Raw genomic sequence first — 27,009 nt, 5'->3', positions numbered from 1 at the left:
CAGGTGGTCAGGTCTGGTTGAGGTGCTTGTGTGTTTAGCAGTTGTGCAGCTGTGGTCGGCCATTTCTTTTTTTAAATTGGATCTCTGTTTAAAACATTCTCATACTTCTGACAACCTGGTTTGGTTTGTGGTGGTAATTTGCAGCGAGGTTTTTTTTATATACAGTTTACAGCATCAATAACATCTATAGAACTTCAAATTCCACCTAGACCCCCCCCCCTCCTAAACCAGACCCCATAGGCCAACCCTTGCCTTCATCCCTAAAGAAAAAATGAGAAATAAAAATAGTTACTTCATCATTTGTCAAAAAGATGGGGTTTCTTTTTCACATTGAACATCATTTTTTCACGTTTCCACAACATAGCAATGCATTTGTTTCCAGCAGTTAGGTGAAGATATTTCATGAGAGCCTCGCTGTGTGAGTTGTTCTAGTGAAAGATGAAAGATCTGCCACAAACTCTACAACACTTTGTTTTTGGTTAAACCATGACCTGGATGACTGAGAACCTTCAGAGACACTTTGATGACGCAGCTGCTCCAAGAAATAACCAAAGCTGCTCAAATTCACCTTGTGAACATTATGAAAGTCTGAAGCAAATTTCACAAGACACCGTGAATAGATGTTGAGTACTTCACACAGGCATTAAAGTGGTGAAACTACTGACATGTCTGTGGACCAGTAGATACTCACTGAAGACTAAAGTGCAGTTAAATGCTTTACAGTTACCAGAACTGGTTCCATCCCCTTGCAGTTTCAGTTTTCATAAACAGGTGCTGGTTTAACTGCACCATTTGTCATCGAGCGGAGTCTGAGTCTGTTCTAAATTAAATGTGCAACTTATTTAGAGGCACTGCAGGAAGCATGTGTGTGTGCTGCAGTGTGCAGAGTGTTTCTCTTAGAAACATATCTCTGCTGAAAGCACTGCTTGTGAAAGCTCTCTCTGTTACAAAGTCTTTCTCACATAATGGAGGTGTTGTTGTGAAGCTGTGGGTACCTGCAAACATGAGGACAGCCGACACCTGAACAGCATCTTTTAGAAAAACAAGCCATAAGTAAATCTTAAGTATTATTCATGACACAGCAGGTGCACACAGACTTTTAAACACTACTTTGTTGTTGTTTTTTCTCCCTTGCATCATGAACATTTTTTTTTATTTTTTTTTGTTCACAGATTGGAGGAGCCACCAGGGGAAAGTGAGAAAAGCTCGATAAGACAAGCTTTCAACAAGTGAGTTGATGAAAATGAAACTTCTTTGTGAAACTTTTAGTCTGCTCAGTGTGTGTGTGCATGTGTGTGCATGTGTCTGCTTAAATATAAATAAGTGAGGAGCCACATCTACTGAGACCACATCTACTGAGAGTTTTACTTCTTTATTTCTGTGGGAAATATATTTTTCTGGGGAAATTTTTGTTCTTTTTTTAAGTTATAAAGTGTCATCAGTTATTATTTTACCAAAACCCTGCGACAATATGACATAAAACTAACGTATATAAACTTAATAGTAGTTCAGACTTCAGGTACCATGCTCACAGCTTAAACCACGACCCCATTCAGACCTTGTATTATATATTATATTAGCTAGCAGATTTTTGCTTCATTCAGTCAGAAAAAAAATGAAAATAAAAAAGAGCATAGATCAATAAATAACTGAACGTTAAAGCTTTGTACTTTACAGCTTGTTCCAAAATATTCATCATTTGTATTTCACGTCCCCTGGTTCTGATACCGGGATAAGGATTGATTGGAGACGGCAGCTGATATAATATTCTACTACGCCGCAAATGACAGTATGTGGGTGTTTATTTGCATATAAAACTGAGGTCGGTCTGAACAGAGCCAAAGTGAAAGCACAACCAATATTTACTTTCCTATCAGCTCCGTTTTGCTTCCCATCGGCTCCTGAAGGTTAGATTTGGCTCATTAGCTGCTGATGCGGAGGTTTGCCATTTGGTGGCAGGTAACAAATGATGGGTTTTATTTTACAAGCTTGGGGGTGGATCATAAAACATAAAAGCTGAAATATGGTCAAACTGTCCACAGAACTGAGGTGAACTGGAGAGGCAGGTCGTAATTCAGAAGATCTCGTCTTACATTACATGTAGCTTTACACGTAGTTCTTAGAACCACTGCTGCTATAAAATATTGTTAATGTTAACTTTGACACGTGTCTTAAAAAAAGTTTTATCATCACTGTTGTTTCCCGTGTCATCCAGGCTGTATGTGTTTTTATAGGCGGTTTATTCACAGCCTGTAAGCAGGCGAACGTTCACCTCATCTTTTAAGACTACAATCTTGACCCCTTCTTAAATTATAAGCTCATCTCTAAGCCTGTTTTCTCGCCCCGAGCCCCTTGAGAACGTGACTTGTCCGAAGACCTGTAAAATATCAATCGATTCCAATTTGCAGCGGCTTGTTTATCCGCCTCCATCAAGCTGCATGGGTGACATCCAGCCTGGATTTAAACCAGGAAACAGATGCAGGTCCTGCCTCATGTGTTGTCGGCTCTCTGCGGATCATGCTGGAAAATATTTGCTTTTACTTACAAGAACCTGGTGACCTGATGTACTCCTGCAGCAAGAGTCTTGTTGTCTGCTGTGACCTCTTTCTTTCATTTCTCACCTTTTTCTCCCCCTCCGCTTCGTCCCTGCAGAGCGGTGTGTACAGTGTTCAGCACGTGGCTGTCGGAGTATCCTGAAGACTTTAAGAGCCTGGGCGAGCCGTCTCGCCTGCTGCGACTGGCTCCCCTCCTCCCTCAGGACTCCTCGTCTGCAGCCGACCTCCGCGCTCGCCTCCTCAGGATCGCAGAGGAGCTCAGCGAGAAAGCTTTGCTGCCTGACACCCATAAAGGTTTGTGTTTTAGCTCGAATTTAATGGACGGGCTCGTGGAGAAAGGTAGTTTTCTTCCCAGAAATGAAATCACAAGCGGAGGCTGTTAAATGAAAGTTGTTTGGCGTTAGCTGGCTGTAGAGCTCGGTCTGTCTTCTACTTCAGTGTAGAATATCTCAGAATCTGCAAAGTAGACTGGCACAAAATTTGGTGGAGACGTCCATAATTCCCAGATGATGTGTCCAAATGGTTTTGGTCATCTCCAGACTTTTCCTTCAGTGCTTCTGTGAGCTCATCCCTTGAACTTATCCCATCATCATCACCAACTGTACCTTGTGCTAATCAGCTAATTAGCTGAAATGTCACCCTGTCAGAACATCTGCGTGTTAGCTCTGCCATTATAAGTGCACTCATCAAGCATTTCATTAGGAGCACCTGCTAATTTTTCAATTATCCAACCATGTGGCAGCAGAGCAGCATAAAATCCAGCGGGAGAAAAACCTCCGTTGATGGCTTATCAAAAGAGAACGGCCGGACCGGTTGGAGCAGGAGAAAAAAAAGCCACTCTTTACTCTTTGTGCTGAGCAGAAAAGCCCCTCTGAATACTGTAAAGGAAACTAGAGGGGCTGCAACAACCGCAGGAGACCATGTTGGTTAATCTGAGGCTGCAGTGGACACAAACTAAAACCAGTCAGATGAAGATGAAAGAGCATAGCCTGGTTTAGCCAGTTCAGTTTCTGCTGCTGCTGCAGATGTCTGCTTGATAATGGGACACTGGTTATTAAGTGAGCAGGCTTGCATGCATTGTCGAGTTGCATGTAAGTGCTTGTATGAATGTGTGTGGTTATTAATATGTGTGTGAGGAAGGTGAGGATGGAGATGGGGTTGGTTGAACTGTAATCTATGTATGTGCTGTGAATATGTGTTGAGAGTAAGATTGTTTTTTATGAATTTCTGCTCTTGGTCCCTGTTTTGTTAAGTTTGTTTTGTCCACTTCTAAAATACAACTGTCCTCACATCATTTTTAACCTGTCACATTTCAAGGATTTTTATATTACTTCTCCATCAGTCCTCATCTGTTTACAGGTGGAAATTAGAAAACATTGCTATAGCCTGGCTCAAGACGTATTTTCTTGTCTTACAAGATTAATGTTTTTTGTGCCTTGTTCCTTGTTCCTGTTTTAAATAAATAAATTCCTATTCCTAGCAGACCTGGGTGCAGAGGAACACCTCTGGGTTAGTACAGGAGAGAGTGCACCCGACAAATGTGCAGAAACGACGCGATGAATTATGTGAACTCAGAGGCAAATCTCAGATGAGGGCTTCTGAGTCTTTTCATAAAATAAGTCAGTGACTAATCCGTAACTGGTCTCCTCAACTAAGCAGCTCCATTATAACACCGGACACATTGAAGGATTTCAACAGTTTCATTAGAATCTGGACCATCTGACTGAGCCTTTTTACTGATGTTCTACTTTTCTCTTTGCAGGTCAGACCAGTTCCTCTGGACCTCCTCCCGACCTCTCGAAGTTTGAACCCACCAGCATCCTGGGATTCCCTGCCGATGTCATCGCCGAGCAGCTCACCAAGATAGAGACAGTGAGTTCTCATTTGAGGCCGATGGTTTTTACTTTTAAGGTGGCAAATTATTGAGCAACGGTAGTAAATGTAACGTGGCACAATGCATGGTTTAATCTTCAACTTGCAGAAGAAAACTGGTATTTAAGGCTGCAAAGAAGCGAGGAGGGTCACGGTTGCAGCTTGTTTTAGTTCTAGACTCTTACTTATAGATATTCTGTCGCCTCACCTCTCTCAGGAGCTTTTTGTCCGTCTGGTGCCGTACCACTGCCTCGGCTCGCTGTGGTCTCAGAGGGGTAAGAAGGGGAGGGAAGGCGTTTGTTGGTCCGTCCGGGCCACCGTACGCCAGTTCAACAAGCTGGCCAACGCGGTCCTAGCATCCTGCCTGTGCTCGACGGAGCTGCGCGTCTCGCAGAGAGCCCGTCTGCTGGAGAAATGGATCAGCGTCGCAGAGGTCAGTAGAAAAAGGTCGCAGGCCTGAAAGAAAATAATGATTCGAAGCCACGAGCACACGTTCGGTTCTGTGTTAATTCAGTCAGTTGAGGCTACAAAGCTTCCCCCCAAAAAAAAAACTCAACTGTGCATTTTCCTACCATAAACCCCCAGTAATCCTCTAACTGTAATCCCATTCTCAGCTCTGACTCTGCACATACCAACACAAATTCAGAGCCTGCTGGGATTCTGCTGTGACTGTACCACTACTTTCACTTTAATCAATAGCTGAGAGCAAAAACCCATCGCGGGGAATCTTGATCTGTCGCTCCTTTCAGGCCAGAGAGGCAGCAACAAATAATAAAGGAACGCTTCCTCTGAGCGCATGTGGAGATTTGCCACGAGTCAGCTTGTTTTTATATACACTACATTACAGACATACACTTCCTGCACATCTTTAGCAAATGGAGTAAAAAATAATGTGTTCTGCAAATGTGACGTACGACCTCCAGGCAAACCTCCATGCACTCTGCAAAAAAAAAGAAACTGTGTATTACACTTATTGTGCACAACAGTCAGCTTCTTTTAAAATATTAAAAGGCCTGCAGCGACGGCCAGGCTCTGCATACTCTCACACAAACACACACATATATCATTTCCCTGGTTGTTATGGTCACATGAGCCCTTTTATTCAAACATGGTGAGGCATCGCTGCAGCCCCGGTCTCTCCCCTTGTTTCTTTTGGGACAAACCTCTTTAGCTGCATACATAATTCAGCACATGGCACTGACAGACTAAGTTAATACCGGCCAGACCCACGCCCACAGGTGTTCTCACTTACAGCCTGTGTGTGTGTTTCCGTGCTTTCAACAGGAGTGCAGAGCCAGGAAGAACTTCTCCTCGCTGTACGCCATCGTGTCCGCCCTGCAGAGTAACCCCATCCACCGGCTGAGGAAGACGTGGCAGGACACTGACAGGTCTGTGGCTGAATGGCTCTCGGCTGAAAAGGGGAAGCGTCACGGTTAATTTCCACCATGAGTCACAGAGAGAACTTCGTCAGTCACGAGGGGAAACTGCAGCGTTGCAGTTGATGTAGGGCAGACGATGCACTGGAAAGAAACAACTGCAGCAAAAGATTAAAAAACTAAAATATTAGTGTATAACATAGTATGTAAAAATATGAAGTAGAATAAATGGAGGTGGGAAATTGACCTTAAATGTACTGGGATGTAATTTATATTCAGGTTATACTGAGGGCATCAAATGCAAAATAATAATAATATAGTACTCTTTTATTGTACTATGTATATTTCCTGGTTTTGCAGCAGATTGTAAATTTTGTGAGAACTCAGATGTGAAGTCTTTTATCAACCTCTGCTCTTGAGGTGTCAGGTTATTTTGGTAACGTGTTATAGTGCGTGTTATGCTGGTGAAAATAGAAAAAAATGCCTGTGAAAGGGAAGTGAAATGAGTGGATGTTTAATTAATTAGGGTCAGACAAATTAGAATGTAGAGAAATAAAATAGTTGTTTTTTTTTATTCTTAAATTAATTAAAAATCTGCAGAAAAATCAGTTTAAAGTGTAATAAGATGAGTGAAATGGTATTTTTGGATGTTTTTATTATAAATTCTCGATGGAGATTTAATAATAACTGCAAAAAAATACTTGCAGTTGACCTAAATAGTTTGAGGCTTGGTTTCTGATGCTTGTATATAAACAGGATAACTATGCATGAAGTTGTATTTCCTTAAATGTAAATGTGATGCAGCTTTGCTTCTTACACGGCCTCAGGAAACCCTCAGGGACCCCCCCCCGCGCATCATCTACCAAAGAAAACAAGCGCATAATCAGACTTTAATGTCCAGCTTTGACCTTTTAGATTTCATAAGTCCTGCTTGCACGAAATATCACGGTTACGTTTCACTAATAAAACGAGACTCTAACTGTCCTGGTTTGGACTTCACAGAGAGGCGCTGAGGAGATACGAGGAACTGTCCAATATCTTCTCAGACAAGGACAACTACTCCCAGAGCAGAGAACTCCTGAAGGAGGTGAGTCGAGGTTAAAAAAAAAAAAAAAAGAAGTAATATTTGTAGTAATGAGTGAATATTCAGTGGGTTTTTAAAGGTGGTGTGAGTTAAAAGAAGAAGAATCAGATGCTGAATGACGACACAAGCAAAGCCTGGATGATGTGTCTTGTGTTTATAACAGATAAAACTAAGTGTTTAGAGGACGGAGGAGCAGTGTCTCTGAGCAGCCTGGTGCTGTAGCCTGGTTTTAGTTTGGAGTCACATTTTAACGGCTCTTTTCTGACGTGTTGGACTTGTTCCAGGACTATTTTTACCCTGATGTGTTCAGCTCTTGGCTGCTGTTCCATCCCTTCGCTGCTCTTTGTACTGTCTTGCTAGAAAACGTCTTCAAAGACCCCCCCCTCTTTTTTCTCTGACCCTTTCTCCCACATCACTACGAACACATTGAGCATTCATCTGTGTGAACAGGACGTGACGGCGTTCTCATGAAGCGTTAGGCCTTTAAAGAACGGGTCTGTTCTGGGTCTTAACTCAGTGTACACATAGTTTTGTAAGTTGCTGTTTTATACATATGAAGTACGTCTTATGAAAAACAGGACGTCAGGTGCTCTACCAGCAGCAAACATGTTTGTTTGTGCTCACATCATGAGAATGAAGCAAGGATCAAGGAGCAGCTCAGTCCAGGAGTTTAAAGTAAAAACAAAAAAATAATCCAAACCATGTTTATGTCTTTTTGACATCTTAAATGGCAGCCATCTACAAATTCATGCACATATATTAAATATGTCATATCTCATACAGTATTTAAATATCTTGCATGGATTAATATACACCGATCAGCCACAACATTATGACCACTGACAGGAGAAGTAAATGACACTGAAACCATCTTGTGCCATTTTAATGTTCTGCTGACATTCATTCATGTGGATGTTACTTAAACATGTAGCACCCATCTAGACAAGACCAGACCCCCCCAGCCCATAGCAATGACACTCCTTGATGGCAGCGATCCCCAGCAGGATGCACACGCAAAAACGCTTTAGGAACGACTCAAAAAGACAAGAAAAACAGCAAGGTGTTGACCTGGCCTCCAAATTCACCAGATCCTAAAGTGATCTGAGATGAGTCACACCGGTCCTGGAGGCACAAGGGAGACCTACACAATACTAGGAAGGTGGTCATAATGTTATGCCAGATTGGTATACAGATTTCTGCTTCCCCAGACTGCACTCTGACATGCAGCTTCCCGTCACAGGAGACATAACACGGTCTTTATCCTCAGCTGGAAGCGCTGTTAGAGATTTAAAGCAGCTTTAAAGACCAGAGAAACAGTCTAATGTGAGCTGAGTGCAGCTGGCCTTATTCTGTCAACACTTCAGCCCGAGACACTCTTCATCTGAGCGTGTACATTATATTTAGTTTGCACCGTGTCAGCGAGTTAGTGGAAATTGGTGAAAAATGATCAGCGTTAGGATTCGCTGGAACCGTGCAGTGCAGCGCATCAATACTTTTGCATTAGCTGCGTTTTTACTCACGTTACAGCCTCAAAGGAAGTCATCCAGATATGTGCTTTCAGTTCAGAAAGCTTCACTCTGAGCTTTGATGACAAGAAATATATAAATAAAATAAAAAAAAACACCATGCTTTAGCCTGTGATTTTTATTTTATTTTTCCTCCCGGCACAGTCGCTTCCTCCCCTTCATCTCACAACTGTCTGGCAGACAAGCAGAAAGATGAATGATTCAGACTAATGACATGAAATTATTCACCAGACTGTCACGGAAGCGTTATTATCGTGTGTTTATGACATGATTTGACTGGTTTACTTGCCTGATGAGTCTTCATGACAGACCTCTGGACTGAGGAGTGTCAATTAAAGCACTTTCAATCTAGTCTGGAAGCCAGAGCAGCTTCTCTTCTCTCGTCTGGAAGTTTTTTTTTCTGCAGGATAGTTAGATAGAAAAACCCCTCAATCAAATCATTTGGGGCGAGTTTACACGTCATCTGAATTATTATTATTTTTTTTTCTTGCAGGAGGGCACGTCAAAGTTCGCAAACCTGGACAGCAGACTGAACAACAGACATGTGAACAGGGTAAGAGTAAAGACTGCTGTTTTCTACAGAGGACTGAGAACTCAAGAATAATTAAAGATAAATCACAGTGTCAACAACATAAAGCATTCTTCACTTTTTCATCTGAGTAAAAATAATGCAGATTTCTTTTAATTCTGTACATCCATTTCTCTCACACCCAGAAATGTGTAAAACCTAAATATTGCAACAAAAAACTGGTGATGGAAACAGCTACATTTGGAAAAACCTCTCAAATATCTAAAGCTAAAACACTGTTAACGCTCTCATGAGGTGGTTTTTTTCAGACGTATCGATATCAAAGTGTATCACAAAAGTACAATGGAAACACTTCTGTGTCATTTCCCCATCACCAGAGACGATGCAGGAGGTCATGTGAGGTCACGTCAGTTCATTTGAAGTTCATCTTGCTCAAAGTGAAGAGAATTTAAGAGAATTATGGGTTAAAGCTCATTCGCAAAACACCTTTCAACGGAAACAACTGAAAGCAACTGATGTCATAGACATTGTGTTGTTATGACCTCGGCCCAAACAGTTAGTTTGCAAAATCAGGATACATCTTCGATAAAACTAGTTTAGCCACATCTGGGTATTTGGTTGATGATGTTGCACAAGAACACATAACACATAAGGCATGATAAAGGACAGGAAAACACCCTGAAGTGTCAAAACTGACTGAATATATCAAAAAAAAGGGGAAGGAAGAAATAAAGAAATGGTTCGTATATACATCAGTAATCTGCATCTACTGCTGATGTGACCTGAGCTATGAGCTTTCTGAGCAGCAGAGGTTTTGACAAGAGCAAAACAAATTTGAAAAATGGGATTAATCTCGATTAATCTCATGTTTTGCAATCGCGATTAAATATTTTACTGTATTGACAGTTCTTATAATTTCCTTCATGAAATGTAAAGCTGTATTGAAGCAGTGACTGAGACCATACACCCTGTAGGAAAATGCAATACAGTCTGACCTCTGGCTAACCATTACAAACAATGCAGGTTTAATGCACTGCTGCATTGACTTTTAACTTTTCAGACCCGGGGGGCAACAACCGCTTCTTTACAGATATACAGCCTGTGGATGAACATTTAGGTTACAGGAGAATGAATTCACTCAAACACCTTTACAAATCTAGAGGCTCTTAAGTCCACGTTTCTCGAAAAAGGATATTCTTAGTTCATGTGACCAGTTCAACGTGTGCAACATTTCATATCATTTCATTAAGTTTTAGTTAAATCAACTGTTTTGCGTGCACGTAAAAGGACTATTTTCACTGACTTTCCAGCCCACATCTGGGATGAATACGAAACATTTTAGCCTGGAGGGTTTGTGACAGAAATTTGAGAATGATGTAAGACGCTGCAAAAAGTGTCATTAGCGCTGTAAAAGTTACTAGTATCGTCAGAAGAATGACGTGTGGAGTTTTAGTTCGTATTCTGCGTGGCTCCGCTGTGAATCATTCTGGCGTGCCGCTAACTTTTAAGAGTTAAATCGGTAAAGAGCTTTTGCTGAGAGCTTAATATTGGATAACCCTCTAAAACAGTGTTTCCCTGCTAAACGCTGGAGTCAAACACGGATGCTGAGGTCACTGCTGCTGAGCAGGGGGGTGTTTCAGCATGTGTTTGATGGAGGCCGACAGCTCGCCGGCCCACTTTGCTGCTGCATGCTGCTACGTCTGCGTGTGATGTGCCGAATCCTGATCCACTGTTTGAAAAATAGCTGCAGGCGTCTGCTCTGAACTCCCTCGCTGTGTGAGCTCTTTAGATTGTGACTAGAAGCCTCAGAGGAACTGATGAAACGCTCTTTTTCTCTTTTTTTTTCTTTTCCCACACAGTCCAACGCCCAGGGCACCGTGCCCTACCTGGGCATCTTCCTCACAGACCTCACCATGCTGGACACGGCGGTCAAAGACAGGCTGGACGTAAGTTGATGTGTCGGGGGGGGGGGGTAAAGCTGCTCACACGCTCTGTATTTTACAATTGTCCAGCTGACGTAACACTTCCTGTCCCTCCCTTTGCAGAACGGCTACATCAACTTCGACAAAAGGAGAAGGGTGAGCATTGTTTGAACACCTTATCGCTTTCAAGTCTCCAGCTTTATCTCCGCCTCTATGCACCTTTGAACTAGATAAGCTTGCTTTTATGTTAATTTGAACCGTAAGTGAAGATGGAGAAGTGAGGCAAAGTGATACTAGCTCGGCCGGCGTTGGGTGTTCGTCTATACGTTATGAAACTTTGTGGTGATTCGTGTCTTTGTTAACAGGAATTTGAGGTTTTAGCTCAAATACGGCTCCTGCAGTCTTCCTGCAAAAACTGTGTTTTTGTTGCTGACGAGACCTTCGTACAGTGGTATCACAGCGTACCGACACTAACAGAGGAGGAAAGGTACAAACATGCACATCTGTAGAGTTACTGATCAGAACTTACCCTGAATGCACTTAAAAAATATATCTAACTAACTGTTGTATGGATGTTTTACAGTTACAGACTGTCCAATGAGATTGAAGCGCCAGGTGACTCGAGTTCCCGTGGTCCAACCCCATCAGTCATCATCACCCAGTGCCCAGAGTAAGTTACGCAGACATTAAAAATGAATAAATACACAAATAAAGCTCAATCTAATGCAGCAACACCTCATGTACTCTTCAGAGTAATTCCAATTTATGTCACTTCATGTTTTCATGTGGCGTTTCTTCACCACTTCATTTGTCGTTTTAAGCAGATGGCAAATCTGTCAATAAAACATTATATTGTAGCATTGATTTATGCCACAACTACAACCAGTTATACACGTCGATATTCTAAAATGCTCGTAAAGGTACAGTGTGGAACATTTGTCCCCCCCTTCTGGCAGTAACAATGATTACACAAATAATGACTACAATGTAAAAATATGGACAATGTGTCATCACTTCTTTGCATTGGCCAAAACTGACGTGTTGCGATATGGATGCCCCGCCCACACTTCCTCCACGCCCTCGCTCGTTTTCGTTTAATTAATCCCACGCTCTGCTCTACCTCCACCAGCTACAAGGAAATGGTGGATTATACACTGTACTTATTCATTTATTTATTTATTTAGTACAACTCTCACAGCCCCACTGGAGCACTTTACGGTGGTTGGCATGGCAACTGGTAGTCGCAATTATGTCACATCCTGTTTCTACAGCGTCAAATAACTGGCTAAAAATGAAACTTGACGGAATTCATCCGTATTTTGGTGTTTTAATTCAGCCCAAGTCCCATCCACTAACATGGTGGAGGAGGAGCTTATGGCCTATACTGCAGCCAGCCACCAGGGGGAGCTCCACTAGCTTTGGCTTCACTTCAGAGGAGTCCTAAAAATAATTATCTGCAGTATATTTTCATTAACCAGGTTTTATATAAGTCTATAATTGAATGAATGAAATAATGCGTGGAAGGAGATTTCTAAAATCTGACAAACATATTACATTTCTGCTTGCTTTGAATCCTTTTTTTTTTTAATGCATGGAAGTCCAATAAAAAATGGCATTAATCACTAGACAAAAGGCAATAAGAACCTCAACATCACTGTGTCAACAAATGAAAAGCTATTAACACCCCATGTGACCAGATGAGAAAATAAAAACAGATCAAAAGCCACTGAAAGTCATGGAATAAAGGTTTTTCTTAAAAGCTTTTCCTATTCTTTACTATAAATTGATTACTTTAACTTTTGGCCTCCTGGTTTTCTGAAGACGTGAACGTGTTTGTGTGTTTTCAGTCTGAGTACCTCTCGGATCAGCCTGGCAGGAGACAGCGAAGGCCTCTTTGACTTCCAGTCGCCCGTCAACAACCTGCTCTCAAAGCTCACAAAGGTAAAATCAACGATTACTTTTCTACTGAGCAGAAATAGACGCTCTGTTTATTTCTGTCCTCAGTTCTTATTCTTTTTTAACCGCAGCATATGAGATCTCCATCTGTGTCCTGTCTGGATGTTGACACGTCCCCTCCGACCAACGAGTCCACCCCCGCCGCGCTGATTCCCTCCACTCCCACCAAATCCCACCGCCGCTCGGCCTCCTGCGGCAACAACCCCCCCAACAACATCCAAGGGTCGGGGCCCGACATGCGGATCATCAGGATACGGATGGACCTGCAGGATGGGAACCTGTACCGAAGCATCCTGGTACGAATCTGAACCCCGTTTTCACTGATCTGCAGCAGAGAAGCTGCAGAAAAGCCTCCGTCCTGAATTATCGGCGACATGCTGCACTTACTGTCTGCGCGGATGCAGTAATGATAGCCATGCACGGGCCACAGTGGGCCCAGGTTATCATTAGTGCACATCAAACTGTCCCGTTGACGCCGTTGTTCTCCTTCCGCTATTTCTCGCCCCTCAGGTTACAAGCAACGACAAGACCCCCACTGTGATCAGCTCCGCCTTAGAAAAGCACAATCAGGACCCCAAACAGGCGTCCAGATATGAGCTGATCCAGCTTCTGCCTGAAGGAAAAGGTACAGGAGAGAAAACTTGTTTTTATCTTATTTGAAAGGAAACAGTCGTCTTTTAATATTCTGTTGTGGTACAGTGATTTAAATCTGTGGTTGACTTCAGGTTTCTGTGGATTTTAACACGGTTATGAGGCATCACGATATCAGATGATCCTCTCCCCCACCAGCAGTCATTTCACTGACTGGGCACATACTCTATAGCACAGGTGGCAAACATATGGCCCGGGGACCAAAAGCAGCCCAGAGGGTTTAATTGCAAAGTGTGAAAATGGCATAGACGACTGCAGTTTTTCAGTGAATATAACAACCGTCCCTAATTTATCCACTGTTTTAAAAAGAGAAGTGAACACAACACAACACTGAGACCGAGGACTAAACAGAAAACAACAATGAGCCCAAATTACACATTTCTTTTTTTTAAAGGATTGTTTATTAAAGGTAAACATTCTCCTAATTTACTTTTTCTTCTTTGCACTGAAACAAATTGAAAATGTCTGGAGTTGTTATTAGGGGTGAATATTGGCGAGGATGATATTTGAGTCACGATACATTATTGTGATATTATGATATTGTGAAATATTGTAATATTCTACAGAGTTCACTGAGAAATTTGAAATGCAGCTTAAAATACACATTGTACATATGTAGGTCAGATGAAAGTGAGAATTCATTGGGTAAGTTGAGTCAAAAGTCAATATTAATCCAAATCATCCATTTCCAATTTATTGCACTTGTACATAATTAATTTTAAATTAAATTAATTATTAGGAAAAGTGGAGGAGGTGCAGCCCAAAACTTTTTCCATTTTTTTTAAGACGTCTATTAATTCATTCAAAATCGATATTGTATTGGAAGAAAAAATATTGCAATATCTATATTTTATTATTGTCTGTAGCTGTGTAGGTTATTACTCTGTTGTTTTGCAGCTTCTTTTTAGCTTCTTTTAGTTTCTTGCAGTTATAGAAAAGCCTTATAAATATTTCATCACCTTCCAACAGTAGAAATTAAATGCAGTGAAAGCCACAGATTGATTAGGAGTCGTACCCTGATTCTCTCTCCTCCTCCTCCTCCTCCTTGTGTTGGTGCAGAGCTGATCATCCCGGCCACAGGAAACGTCTTCTACGCCATGACGTCATCCAGCGTGGACTTCCTGTTGAGAAGGAAAGGCGGGAACACGCCACTTGGCTCCCAGCCGATCAGCACAGAGACCAGCGCCACTTTTCCCCGAATCAAGGCCAAGGGGAGGAGACTGGTCCGGACCCTGTTTTGACGGGAATGCAGAGAGTTGATGGGGGGGGGGGGGGGAGGGACGACGCGGCTCTCGATTCTTGACTAAACTGAACTAAACGTGGCCTTCCTCGGTGCAACATCTACAACGTGCACACGCCTTCCTCCCGTCTGCTTCAACCAAGTTTTACACCGAGAGCAGGTCCGCCTGTGTTTGAATCTCTATACGTTAAAGGTGTGGTGGACATTTCAGACCTCCCCGGGCAGAGAACATCTGCTCTCATCTTCTTCCTCTTCTTCTTCTTCTTCTTCCCCTTAAACAGTATGCATACTAACCTGCACCCAGAGGAAGAGCAATGGAAGCCTTTAAACTGACTGCTTTTGGTGCTGGCTCTCGAGTCCCAGTCAGGTAGCACATGATGCTTTTTTTTTTCCATTCCAATCCAGTGAGTAAGACCAAATTTGATTGGTTTAAAGGAGAAAAAAAGAAAAGAAACGCCAAGAAATCCCTGTTGCTTTTGTGCCTCAGCCGAGACCGACATTTCCAAGCGTAAAGCGAAGATTTGAATTAGTCAGAGCTTGTTCCTGTGACGGAGTGAGACGCTGGACGAGGGATTCAGTGCATCATTGTAGCAAAACACTGGAGATTGTCAAAATAGACACAAATACATATATATATATATATATATATATTTAAGTTTTGTACATATTTTATATGTCTGTATGATGTGTTTACTAATCCCTCAAAGACCTGGAAGATCTGAAGAGGCCAGCGCATTCAGTCCACAGATAATTTCAGCAAGAAACTTAAAGCTGCATCTTTTATTTATTTTATTTTTTTTAAATATTAACCCTGAATCTGAATCTCAACAAACTGCCAATGAATTATTATCAACTCTGCATCTCTACAGAGCGTTTTCTCCTCTTTCATTTACTTTTTTTGAAGTGCTTCATCACAGATGTTAACATCTCTTCCAGCAGTTGTTCTGACCGAGTTTAGGTTTAAAAGAAAAAAGAAAAATCCATTCTCTGGAGCTGCTCTGGAGACCAAAGAGAAACCGAGAGAAAATTGCCACAAATACACTTCCAAGGAAAAGCTTCCACAGCTTAAATGTTCTGTTATGAGTTCCTCCTAAACGTAGCAGACGGAAACCGATTTTTGCAACTTAAAAGCAACTCGGAGCACTTTAAAAAAAAAAAAATAACGCGTGGCTTTGCTTTTACTTTTACTTTACTTAAGCTCTGCAAAAAAAAAAAAAAAAAACAAGAAAAAAAGGCGCAGCCATTTTTAGGTTTAAGGTTTTCCAGGTCAGAACTTTTCAACAGAGCATAAGCTAAAGTTAATTTATGCAGATTTTTCCAGCCGCCCACGCTGCTGTTTACAAGCCTCGGCTCCCGTTTCATGTTTGGAGTTAACACCTTTAACACAGCAACCTCTTCAAAGCAAGTCTTGTGACCTCCGGCCGCTGTGGCTCGGTGCCGGTGAGGCCTCCTTAAAGGCCGAGGCGCGAGCCGAGCGGAGGCCGGGGAGAGGATTCTGGGTAATAACAGATGACGTGTGCTAGCGTGATGCTATGCTACTGATGGATCTAGTGCCTTTTCTCTACTGGGTGCTCTCTCCTTTCTCATGTTTGCTGCACACACGGAGGAAACGCAGTCACCTCAGTGCTGCGTAGTCTCACATCGAAGCTATTTATGCACTACATACTGGATGTCCTATTTTTGTGGTAATAAATTTACTTTTGTATGAATCTCACTGCTTTCGGCTCATGTGTTTTTCCCGAGAAACAGACCTGTCTCTACATGTCGCACCACCACATTTCCAGTCTCCTCACAGAAACAAAGGAAGGTGAATGTGATGTAAATCAGACGTGATTCATTCTTCGTGTTTAAATCCAAGTCACTCAGCATTTTTATTTTTCAAGCAAAATCAAGGCCAGAAGGAATGAATGCAGAAATGTGATGCAAATATAAAAACTAATAACACAAACCTTCAGAAAGTGTTAAAGACTCCCTCTTCCCTCAAGGTTGTCGGCGTCTGCCGATGAAATGCTAACTCAATATTACACAGTGCAATTAATCCCATACAGTTAATACAACTGGAAAACTCTATAGAATCTATGTAGTAAAGCAGCAACTCAACCAGTTTCCAACGTCAGCTTCAGTTTCACTTAAACAGAACCAGCATTTTACCGTAAAATGAAAATAAATTTTCCCCAAACCCCCACAGCTTCCTGCCAGAACTCACGACTTTTCCTCCTCCAGCGCTGCTCTGTGTGCGTTACACGTAAAGAGGTAAATTAACACATTTTCTCCATCAGAAGTTAAGGGTTGTTTGGTCGCTGGTAATCGAATCTTTAAAAATATATAAAACACTCGCACAGTCCAGATGAGGCAGATTAGAATTAAAATCCTAATTATTTAGGATTATTTCAGTTATGCAAACACATACACTGCCAGAGAAATTAAAAAGTTTTTGTGCAATTTGAACCAAGTTGTTAATTCTAGAAACACTTAAAGGTTCCCTGTGGAGTTTCCTCGTTAACACAGTTTCTATGGGTTTGTACAGTAAATCCTTGCGTCTTAACAAACGTGCAGAACTCATTTCATTCCCCTCGTTACTTGCATTATGATAACTAGCATGCAGACTTTTCATTTAGTGTCTCTCTTGTGTTTTGTGGCACATTTCTTCCCCCTGTTGGTCAGTGGTGCAGCATCGTCCACACGTAAAAATAAAAAATAAATGTCGTACACACTCACATGAGGAGAATGAAGTTAAGAGCGTCCTCTTCCAGCTCACGACTGCATAAGTGTGTGGAACGTGCAGCTAGTGATGGAAAAAACGACTAAAGCCACAGAGGAACTTTCAGTTAATCAACGAAATGCAATTCTTTTTGATTTTAAATGCTAAATATTGGTACTTTTGAGTCATATCATCCCCAAAACCAAAGCGCTGCAGAGCGTCAACAAGGGCCCGTCCCTCCTCCGCAAGCCTCACACTCCAGCGCTGCCGTCCGGTAGGCCTTCCACACCACCGGGTCCTGCAGACAAACCGTCCCCCCGCCCCGCTTCTCCTCCGCCTCGTTCCGGTTTATGTCGCCCACGCACACCCACCCTCCTCCGGACCTCCGCCCCGCCTCCCCGGGGCTGACGGCCCACTTGGAGTGGTCCTGGCTGGCCTTGAAGGAGAACGTCTCCCCCGGCTTGATGAGCGTGATGTCCAGGACTTTCCAGCCCAGCGAGCAGTCGGACGGGAGGACGCCCGTGGAGCGAACCCAGAACTGGACCAGGAGGTCCGTCTGGAGGGTGGGGGCCACCCATGAGTGGTACAGGTCTGAGAGAGAGAATGAAAGCAGTTAACAGACCAACTTGTTGACTATTTATAGCTGCAAAGAAATTTCAACAAATGTTTTACCGCCATCAAAAGCTGCTCCTTTGGCAAAGCTGATGAAGTCGGTGCCGCCCTTGGAGGTCAGGGTCACGCTGCGGTTGGCCGCTGGTTTGAAATGTGGAAAGACTTGACTGGGCAGATGTTTCTTTTCACAGACGGCAGCCAGAGCGGGCACCAGGGACGCCAAGGACTCCGGGACGTCGCAGTCATACACGTCGGGCTGATTGATCTGGAGCTGCTCTCCTGTTAAAGGGGGATAAAAACAAACCAGTGACAACAGGATATGAACCAATACATAAATGCAGGGAATGAAAATGAAAAATTTAGTGTTTTACGGCATCAGATGCAGATTTCTGGTAATGAATTGTCTCATTGTTTCAGCGCCGACCTTATACATTAAACATAAGTGGTTAACGTTATCAGAAAGCAATAAACGCCTAATTCTGTCAACAAGCGGCGGCAGCAGCTCTCAGCTTCCCTTCATTAACGCGCAATCAATGCCGCGAAGTGGCCACCGTCACCTCCCGCCGCTCCACATCAACCTGGACGCTCTCACACATCTCAGCCGGAGAGCCGAGGATCCAATAAAAGCGAATTCCTGCCGCAGTGTGAGGGCCGGTATCGCTATGGTTACGGACCTCAATCTAATTACATTACCCCAGGCTACTGCCATAGCAACTGTGCCGACCGCTGGGTCTGTGAGGGAAGCGCGGAGGTGACAGGGCGACACGGGGACGACACCTGTTCACACTGATTAGCTCGGATCAGGATTCTTGTTGCTGCTGCTGCTGCTGTTGTGTCAATACCTGAATGGATTATTAACAACCGGATGACAACAACACAATGAGTCCTCCCCAAAATGAAAGAAACGCCTATGCAGGCAGGTTTAATAGTGTACTAGTGTATAATGTAAGGTAGGAAAGGGTTAGGGTCAGTAGTACTTAAAAAAAAAAAAAAAATGTGCCAATATTAATGTTAAATACTAGAATTAATGGCTCTTAATATACAATATTATGACAATATTTGACATAAGGACAGAAAATGTGCTGATATTTACTGTTAAGTATTAGAATTAACCTTTAAACCCTCAAACTATATATGGCTCTTAATATACAATATTATATTGGTCGGTACATTTTTTTTCATATTTTAATGTGGTTTTAGTCTCTAAAATAAAAAATAAATGTGAGAATCCTAATATTATTATTACCCTAATAGTATTAGAATTAATCTTTAAGCCGCCAAACAAAAACTATATATGGCTCTTAATATATAATATTATGTTGGTGGGACATTTTTTTTGGTGTTTTGAGTTTGGTTTCAGGCTCTAAAATAAAAAATAAATCAGAGTTTAAATGATTTTCAAATGCAAAAACAAAAACTAAAAATGCTAAACAAGTAAAGAGGATGCAATCAGTAGTATTTTGTATAAAATATATTTACTGTTAAGTATCATAATTAACTTTTAAACCCTCAAACTATATATGGTTCTTAATAAACAGTATTATGTTGTTGGTTTTAAACTCTAAATTAAAAAAAAACTACAGTTGCTTTCTTTTCTTTACGTATTTACACATATCAACACAAACAGAACAAAAAAAAACTAATATTAGAAAAATAAAAATAAAAAGCTGGATTGCTACGTCTACAGTTTGTTTTAGTCACTTTGCGTTGGCGGGTCGTCCTTGTACCACTTCCTTGACATTACTTTGTTGCAGGCTACTAACCACAACCCAGAATTCAGACGATAATAAGGTGAACATCCTCCCAAACCTTTACGATCTTAGGGCAGAGCCAAAAAAAAACATGAGAATGATCTACATCTTCTCCAACATGGATAAAGAATCAGAATCAGAATTCTTCCAACAATATAACCTCCAGGTTTGTGATGACGTAGTTTCAGTTTTACACATGAGGTCGTGTTCCCTCTTCTTTCCATTCTTTCCTTGTAGATTCCACTTATTGTCCTGATTATCTTATTTTTATCCAAATTCACTGTGTTTTAACTCTTATTTGCAGAGATCTGTAGTGATCTTGGTTATTTAGTTCATATTTTATGTTTAATCTTTTGGAAGTTCCCATTTTTTTTATAAACGTACACAATCAATGATTTATTTACCTTTGATGTTTTTAATGTATGAATAAAGAGAAGCAGACGTTTTAACTGTGTTTGAGAATCTTCTCTGTTGGTGTTGAACGGAGCGCGGTCATGACTCTGTGTTCAGATGGAATTTTAGACTTTCTGACACAACGTATCTGGATTTCTCTCTGAGCGTTTGTCTTGTGAAGCCAGAGAAGAACAACAATTCAATGCTACAACCAGAACCTTCATGAAGACGAGGTTCAGTGCAGGACTGTTATATCAGAATGAAACTGGCTAGTGAGTGAGTATCTCCTCGTTCTTCCGTTTAATGTGGCCCGGTCTTACCGATGGTCTGGAAGCGCTCCAGTGGGTAGGTCACACAGATGAAGTTTTGCCCGTTGGTCACACCACTGCTGGGGTAATAATACTGCCCTTCCTGTCGTGGTGGAGGGAACCGAGGGGTGCTGTGGACCAACCAGAAGCCCTGATTTTTATCCACCAGAACCACACCTGAGGAGCACACGCGATAAACGAATCAGAAGGAAACATGGAAACATTTTCATTTAAATGTGCACAGGACTGTTTTTATCGGGGGACCTGCAGTAATTTAAGTTTAAATGACACCGTAGATTATCTACTCTGTTTCCTGTGACATCTTGAAATTAATCTGTTATTTGGAGGTCGTTTTTACTTTTTCAAGACTTTTGTTTGATTCTCTGCTTTTTTTTTTTTTGTTTTGCCTCTTATTACTTAAGAATTAGGAAGGATGTGTTGTAATTGAAAGTTTGGACTGATGTCAAAATGTCACCGACCCATTCACCCGTTTACACGGTTAAATCAGTCATTAATGCGTTGGGCTGATTTAAACACTTTAAACATTTCTTCCCCACGGATCAATGCTCTCATCTCATCATGTTTCATTTTATCAAAATGTATTTTTATTATTAATTAGAGTTTGTAAAGCTGTGAGAAATGTCCTGTGACATGAGAGAAGTGGAAAGTAGCAATAACTGGATAGTACACTACCACTCATAAGTTTTACACTTCAATATTTCTTTCTCCTTTGTTTAATTATATGCAGTTTAATGTCTCATTTTACTCTCAAATGAAAGCATAGACCAAATAAACAACTGAAGTTAGAATAATATATAAACCAAAATCCCAGTGACCATCTTTGTCTGATTTAACATGTGAACACGTTCTTTCTTTTATCTCCTGTTTGTGTCCTTAAAGTGTCGACTGATCCTGCAACGCTGCAAGTTTCCCCACAATAATATAAATGAATATATAAATGTAATGATTTTTATTTTATTTTGCATTGAATAGTTTTTTCCTTAGATATCATAACAGTCTCAGTTTACTCCTCACTGTCTGATTTTAATTATTCACTGGAAGGGAAGGGATTCATAATTTAAGGGGAAAGTTAAACTACAGGACAAGGAGGACGTTTTGTATTTCAATTTGTGGGGTTAAATTATGGAACAGTTTGAAGAAAAGTCCAAATACAAAACAGTTTAAAAATTTATATAAAGACAGGATTTTTACAAGGTTCAGAAATGAGGAGAGTGTTTGACTAACGCTGGGAGCCGAGGGTTTACTGTTATTTATTTTTATATTATCTCTGCTAATCAGGGTATTATAATAATTATTATTACTATTATTATTATTTTCAGACATGTAGACAATGGAATATACAGTTTATGTCTATTTTATTTTTTACTGTATTTCATTTAGTGTTATTTATGTTCGTTCTGCCCTTTCCTGCAGGATTATTCTGTTTGCTTTTTTTACATCTTAAAAATAAACTAAACCACACTAAACAAAAAACTAAATGACATTTGGATCCTTTTTGAAAGAAACTTCTCTTGCACACATCATTTATGTTGGTTTTAATCTACAAAGTCTGTGAATTTTACTCCACATCTACTACGGCCATTTAATAAAGTACAAAACTTGGATTTGCAGATGCCTCACACACAAGAAATGTGTCTTAAACTCTTTATGTTTAAGTGAAAGATGAGAATAATTCTGGTAATCTTTAATTTTCCTATGTGCAGCTCTTTGCAGCATTAAATCCTTGGCAGGTTATCTGGTCTAGAGGAGAACTGAACCGCTGACCTTTCGTGTGCCCCCCTCTGCTTCCACTGTTGTCGTCCCATCTGTCACCAAAGTCCTCGGTTGGCGGCTGATCGTTGTAGAGGATGTACGCGACCTCTGTATTCTGGGAAACAAGGACAAATGTGTTTTTTAAGATTAAACACAGAAACATGTGAAACGTGATAATTTGCTATTTGTCAGTTCATTATATTAGTAAACAAGACTTTATTCTAATGATTAATGACATAACGACTAATTATTTAAATATTATAGAGGCTGAATATTTAAAGATATAAAGAGCAATAAATATCGTTCTATTGCAGCAATGAGGATTTTAGAAATTAATTGTTCTTGTTATTTAGAAAAATGGCAAATATACACTCACTTGCCAGTTTATTAGGTACACTAGGCAACGCAAGGCGAAGGCAGCTTTATCTATATTTCACATTTCATGCACAGGGCAACTCAATAAATGTTTAATAAATTTACATTAAAAAGGTAAAGATTTACAGTTAAAAACAAAACAACAAGGGTTATAATCAATACGTTATGACAGCAGCAATGAAACGACACTGAGAGAAAAGAAAGTTAGACTAAAGTAGGGCATAAAATAAGAATTTCTTTAAATCAAAACGCTAAAGTGCATTAAAAGAGTTCACAAAAGTGTTTAGTCTGGATTTAAAATCATTCACACTCACAGCTGATTTCACTTCTGTTGGTCAAATCAAATCAAATCAAACTTTATTTAAATAGCACTTTTCAAAAACAAAATTAAAATGTAGACCACAACAACAAATAATAAAAACTTCACGCGCACAGCGTGGTAGAAGGTCCAGTAACATGTCAGGGTACTGAGGATCGGGTGAAACCATCTTAGGGGGGCCAGTCACACTGAGAGGAGCCACAACCCGTGACCACAGGAAGCGTCGCCACAGAGACCCCCCCAGCCCGGACAGACCAGGGTAGACCCCACACAAGGTGCAGAACCCCCACCCCCCCACCCACCAGTCCTCCAGGCTTGAGGGATCTCCAAGATGACGTCCCTGCAGGCAGACCAGACCCACCTCCCAGTGTGGAGGGCCCCCCCCCCATGAGGAAACACTAGAGCTAAAAACTAAGATTAATTAAAAGACAGTATAAAAAGGATCTGTGTGCAGCATAACAGCTAAATGCTGCTTCACCCTGTTTGGGCTGAACTCCACTATCTGGTCTGAGTCCATGGATCTCAAAGCTCTACTGGGCTTATATTCAGTTATCATGTCAGGGATGTATTCTGCAATTAAACCAGTAGCATCTACTCTATCTATTCTACAGCTGATGGGGAGCCAGTGTAAAGACTTAAGAACTGGAGTAATGTGCTGCCTCCTGAAAAGATCCACTCCTACCTGGATGAACATCTCTCCAACCTGCCCACGATTCCTCTCACACTCTCACACTGTCACATAAGATCATCAGCTACATCTAATCGTTTTGTTAGATTCTATGTATGTATCTATGTTTCTCCTGGTCTTGCTCGGCAGATGTGTCCCTCCATGTGAGCTGGGTTCTGCTCGAGGTTTCTTCTTGTTTAAAGGGAGTTTTTCTTTCCACGCTATACAAACAAAAATTGAACTGAATTGAACGTTCGAGCTGCAGCTGTTTTATGCTCTTTTTTGGGGAAGTCCAGTCAGAAGACGGTTACAGTAGTTAAGTCTGCTGGAGATGAAAGCACGGACGAGCTTCTCCTGGTCTGTTAAAGACGTAAAACCCTTCACTCTGGATATAAGTTGATAAAAGGCTGTTTTGGTGATGGATTTAATGTGGCTGCAGAAGGTCAGATCTGAATCTATCAGTTCACCAAGGTAGTGAAAACCAATGCATTCGGAGCTAAATCTTACTTTCATAGCTTTTTTACCGTATTATTTTTATTGTACTTATTTAACTTCTTTTATCTCCTGTGTGCACTGTCCTTAAACTGTCTGCTACTCCTGCAACACTCGCCACAATCATGTAAATAAGGGATTATCTAATCTTATCTTTATGCAAAAACATGGTCAAAAAGGTTGAGATTTAAGTGTTTCTGTTCCCTAACCTACTGACTAAGAGGCTGAAAAAGATTCGGTACAATTCAATAGTTTCCACATTTGAATGAGCATCTCTCTCTGTTTTTTTTTTTAAACTAATTCTGAACTTTACCAGAACCTGAGACAAAACAATGTTTCCCTCAGCTGCAGCGACCGTGTCTACGTTTTCACTTCTCGTTATTTTGTTTTTTTTTCACTCTGATCTGTTACTGTTGAGCAGAGATGAGTCCCTAAAGAAAACGCTTATCGCTGCATTCAGTGTTTGTCTTATGAGTCCACGAAAAAGCAGAAGTATGCGAAAAAAATACATTTTAACAGTTTAAAGTGTTGACGTCTGTGAATGTGCCGCTGGTGACAAAAGTATTCAGAAAGAAATCCAAGACAGAGTGATTCGTATTTGCAACTAAATTATCATTAGATTAGATGTACTTTTTCATATCAAAGAGGCAAAGATAAAATAAAGATCTTACTTTTAATAGGATGTGGAGTAAAGTTTTGGAACTTTCACTAAAAATAAGATAAATAATAAGGAACTGAAAACTGTACAATGCATGAACATATCTAGAATGAAGCTGATTTTCACCTGGATGACATTTCCCAGTAAAACGAAAGTGAATTTACAATTTTTAGACTCCCACTTTCTCTACAGAAAAAAAAAAAAAAAAACAGCTGTTGGAAACAGACCTTTCCCTGCGAGTAGAGCTGCCCGACGGTCTGACCCAGGGCTCCCGTCGTGTCATTCACTGTCCCCTTCCCCTCAGTCCATCCTTCGCTCCCTTTGTCCATCAGCAAATACATCTCGCCCCGTTCGGGAGATTTCCCACCATGTTCTTTAGGGAGCTTGTAGATGTAAAACCTAATTTAAACAGGAACAGAGAGAGGAAGACAACTGTGTAAATAGAAGAACTTGCACAGTGAGCCTACGAAACTGATTCAATTTGGCACCCAACTACAAGTATTCATTTTTTGTTTTTTAAAGGTAAAATTGTAAAGGTTTGTCAACATATTTATGAATAAATTACCAATCAACAGCATCTCCTTTGTCGTTGTAACAGCTGATCAATGAGGTTTGGCCCCCTAGTGGCGCACAGAGGATCAGCAGGGACAGGAACAGAAACATCTAAAACAAGAGGAAAACTTACATTAATAATTACAGATAAATATGTGCATATATTTCTCTATATATACTAACTCAGTTAATATGTTTACATTTTTTCCAAATATTTCTGTTGCTTTAAAAAAAAAACTTTCTTAAGCAGCTTTAATGTATTCAGAAATTTTATCTAATTAAAAGTACCAATAAAACAGTGAAGAAATATTCTGTTTACGCGTATGATAAAAGTCTGGTATGAATATGTAATAAAAGTGAATAATATGCCCTTCGATGTGTAAAGGTGCATAAAATTGAAATAATAATCAATGAAGTAGGACTTGAGAGACTGTTATTGGTTTAATTTATAGTCAAATCTCAACAAATTATTAAAAACTACAGTATCCATGTTAAATGGCAGCAGATCATTTGCACTTTCGATTAGTTAAACAATGTTTACCAGTGTTACAGCAAATACCTGAGTTCAGTGTTAAAAAAGATACGTTTAAAAACAGACTTAATACATTTTATAGGCTAACTTCAGATAGATTTCACAATAAAAAATGTGCAGTGGGTTTAATTCAGCTGCGCATACACACCCTTGAAACGCGTCTTCCCTCATTTGAGTCCTGGGCGGATTGCTTTTCTCTCGTCAGCGTGTATTTCTAGCGTGTTCCCAGAGTTTCGACTTCTTTCACATCCCTGTTCTGATCAGTGACAACAACACGGGGAGGAGACGTTTACGTCTTCCAGCCAATAAAAGATAGCTAACGAGAGACAGCCAGCTCTTATCTTACAAGAGGGATAGGAATATATATATATATACCAAACAGAAATGCTAGATGTTCTTTTTCCCCGCGGTTATGTTTAAATTCAGTTTAAATCACTCTACATAACTTCCTGGCTTCGGGCTTGTTTTTCCGGGTTTAGTCACGTGATCGGCGCCGGGGGGCGGGGCTACGTAAAAAGAATGTCCATTCGAAAAATAAAAATATATTATATTATTTTCTGTTATTAATATAATATAATATAATATAATATTAATCTACATATTTTTGTTTACTGTGTACGAAGCACATGGGTCAACTTCTGAGATTAATAAATAATTCTGACTTGACCTGACAAAACGTATAGTGCATTGGCTCAGTTCTCCAGTTATCGCACACGTCCATCTTAAAAGTGGAACTTGAACGTGTTCAGACAGCATGCTGTTGTTTGTTCCTGTTTGTCTATTTCACAGTTTTAATTAAAAATGTGCTGGGTTTTTTTTTTCCGTTATATATCTTCTCCTTCTTCTTCTTCTTCTTCTTCTTCTTCTTCTCTTCCTCATGCTAACAGTGTTGGTCAGAGCGTTGCCATGACACATCATATAATTCACCTCTGTTTTAAGGAAGTGACACAGCATACTCTTTCCACCTCTAACCTCTCTTGTGCAGAATGACCAGGACTTCCTTAGAAATGTTTCCACTGAGCTAAGTGGACTAAAAACACGGCATAGAGGCCACGCCACACCAGTGCAGATTCCCCATGACTGCTAGCATGCTGCGACTCTGAATATTGCTGATTACTGCAGTGTTTCTGAATCTTTAGGCCTTTAGACCCATGTGTCACTGGGT

General features: G+C 40.8%; 2 protein-coding genes across 4 annotated transcripts in view; one reads left to right on the top strand and one right to left on the bottom strand.

Annotated features, from left to right (window-relative positions):
* rgl2 (ral guanine nucleotide dissociation stimulator-like 2) overlaps positions 1-16,420 on the top strand; it is a 32,345-nt gene extending 15,925 nt beyond the window's left edge. For all 3 annotated transcript variants that reach the window (XM_047598289.1, XM_047598290.1, XM_047598291.1), the window contains 15 exons: positions 1,173-1,229; positions 2,653-2,849; positions 4,318-4,427; positions 4,645-4,860; positions 5,712-5,815; positions 6,806-6,890; positions 8,907-8,966; positions 10,802-10,888; positions 10,988-11,020; positions 11,230-11,351; positions 11,448-11,534; positions 12,712-12,805; positions 12,892-13,116; positions 13,331-13,445; positions 14,531-16,420. In XM_047598289.1, coding sequence (XP_047454245.1) covers positions 1,173-1,229; positions 2,653-2,849; positions 4,318-4,427; positions 4,645-4,860; positions 5,712-5,815; positions 6,806-6,890; positions 8,907-8,966; positions 10,802-10,888; positions 10,988-11,020; positions 11,230-11,351; positions 11,448-11,534; positions 12,712-12,805; positions 12,892-13,116; positions 13,331-13,445; positions 14,531-14,712 — 1,774 coding nt within the window. In that variant the 3' untranslated portion in view covers positions 14,713-16,420. The remainder of the gene's footprint in view (positions 1-1,172; positions 1,230-2,652; positions 2,850-4,317; positions 4,428-4,644; positions 4,861-5,711; positions 5,816-6,805; positions 6,891-8,906; positions 8,967-10,801; positions 10,889-10,987; positions 11,021-11,229; positions 11,352-11,447; positions 11,535-12,711; positions 12,806-12,891; positions 13,117-13,330; positions 13,446-14,530) is intronic.
* A 137-nt stretch (positions 16,421-16,557) lies between these two features.
* dnase2 (deoxyribonuclease II, lysosomal) lies at positions 16,558-26,296 on the bottom strand. Its single transcript, XM_047598292.1, has 7 exons — positions 25,993-26,296; positions 25,326-25,423; positions 24,988-25,159; positions 22,262-22,364; positions 20,489-20,653; positions 18,085-18,303; positions 16,558-18,003 (listed from the first exon to the last, which is right to left on the bottom strand). Exons 2-7 carry the CDS (start codon positions 25,421-25,423, stop codon positions 17,633-17,635), a joined length of 1,128 nt encoding a protein of 375 aa, XP_047454248.1. The 5' UTR covers positions 25,993-26,296; the 3' UTR covers positions 16,558-17,632.
* Between the last annotated feature and the right edge of the window lie 713 nt (positions 26,297-27,009).

Source organism: Mugil cephalus, chromosome 11 (genome assembly GCF_022458985.1).
Source record: "Mugil cephalus isolate CIBA_MC_2020 chromosome 11, CIBA_Mcephalus_1.1, whole genome shotgun sequence".
NCBI classification, from domain to species: Eukaryota; Metazoa; Chordata; class Actinopteri; order Mugiliformes; family Mugilidae; genus Mugil; species Mugil cephalus.
The sequence above is the reverse complement of the archived record's forward strand: the minus strand, read 5'-3'. Positions and strand labels throughout refer to the sequence as shown.

Bases quoted from the DNA above. Each gene is read 5' to 3' on its own strand.
- dnase2 (XM_047598292.1), bottom strand. From the start codon at position 25,423: ATGTTTCTGTTCCTGTCCCTGCTGATCCTCTGTGCGCCACTAGGGGGC. The intron at 18,304-20,488 runs GTAAGACCGGGC...CCCCTTTAACAG, and splicing joins GGAGCGCTTCCAGACCATCG to GAGAGCAGCTCCAGATCAAT. The intron at 18,004-18,084 runs GTAAAACATTTG...TCTCTCTCTCAG, and splicing joins AGGAGCAGCTTTTGATGGCG to ACCTGTACCACTCATGGGTG.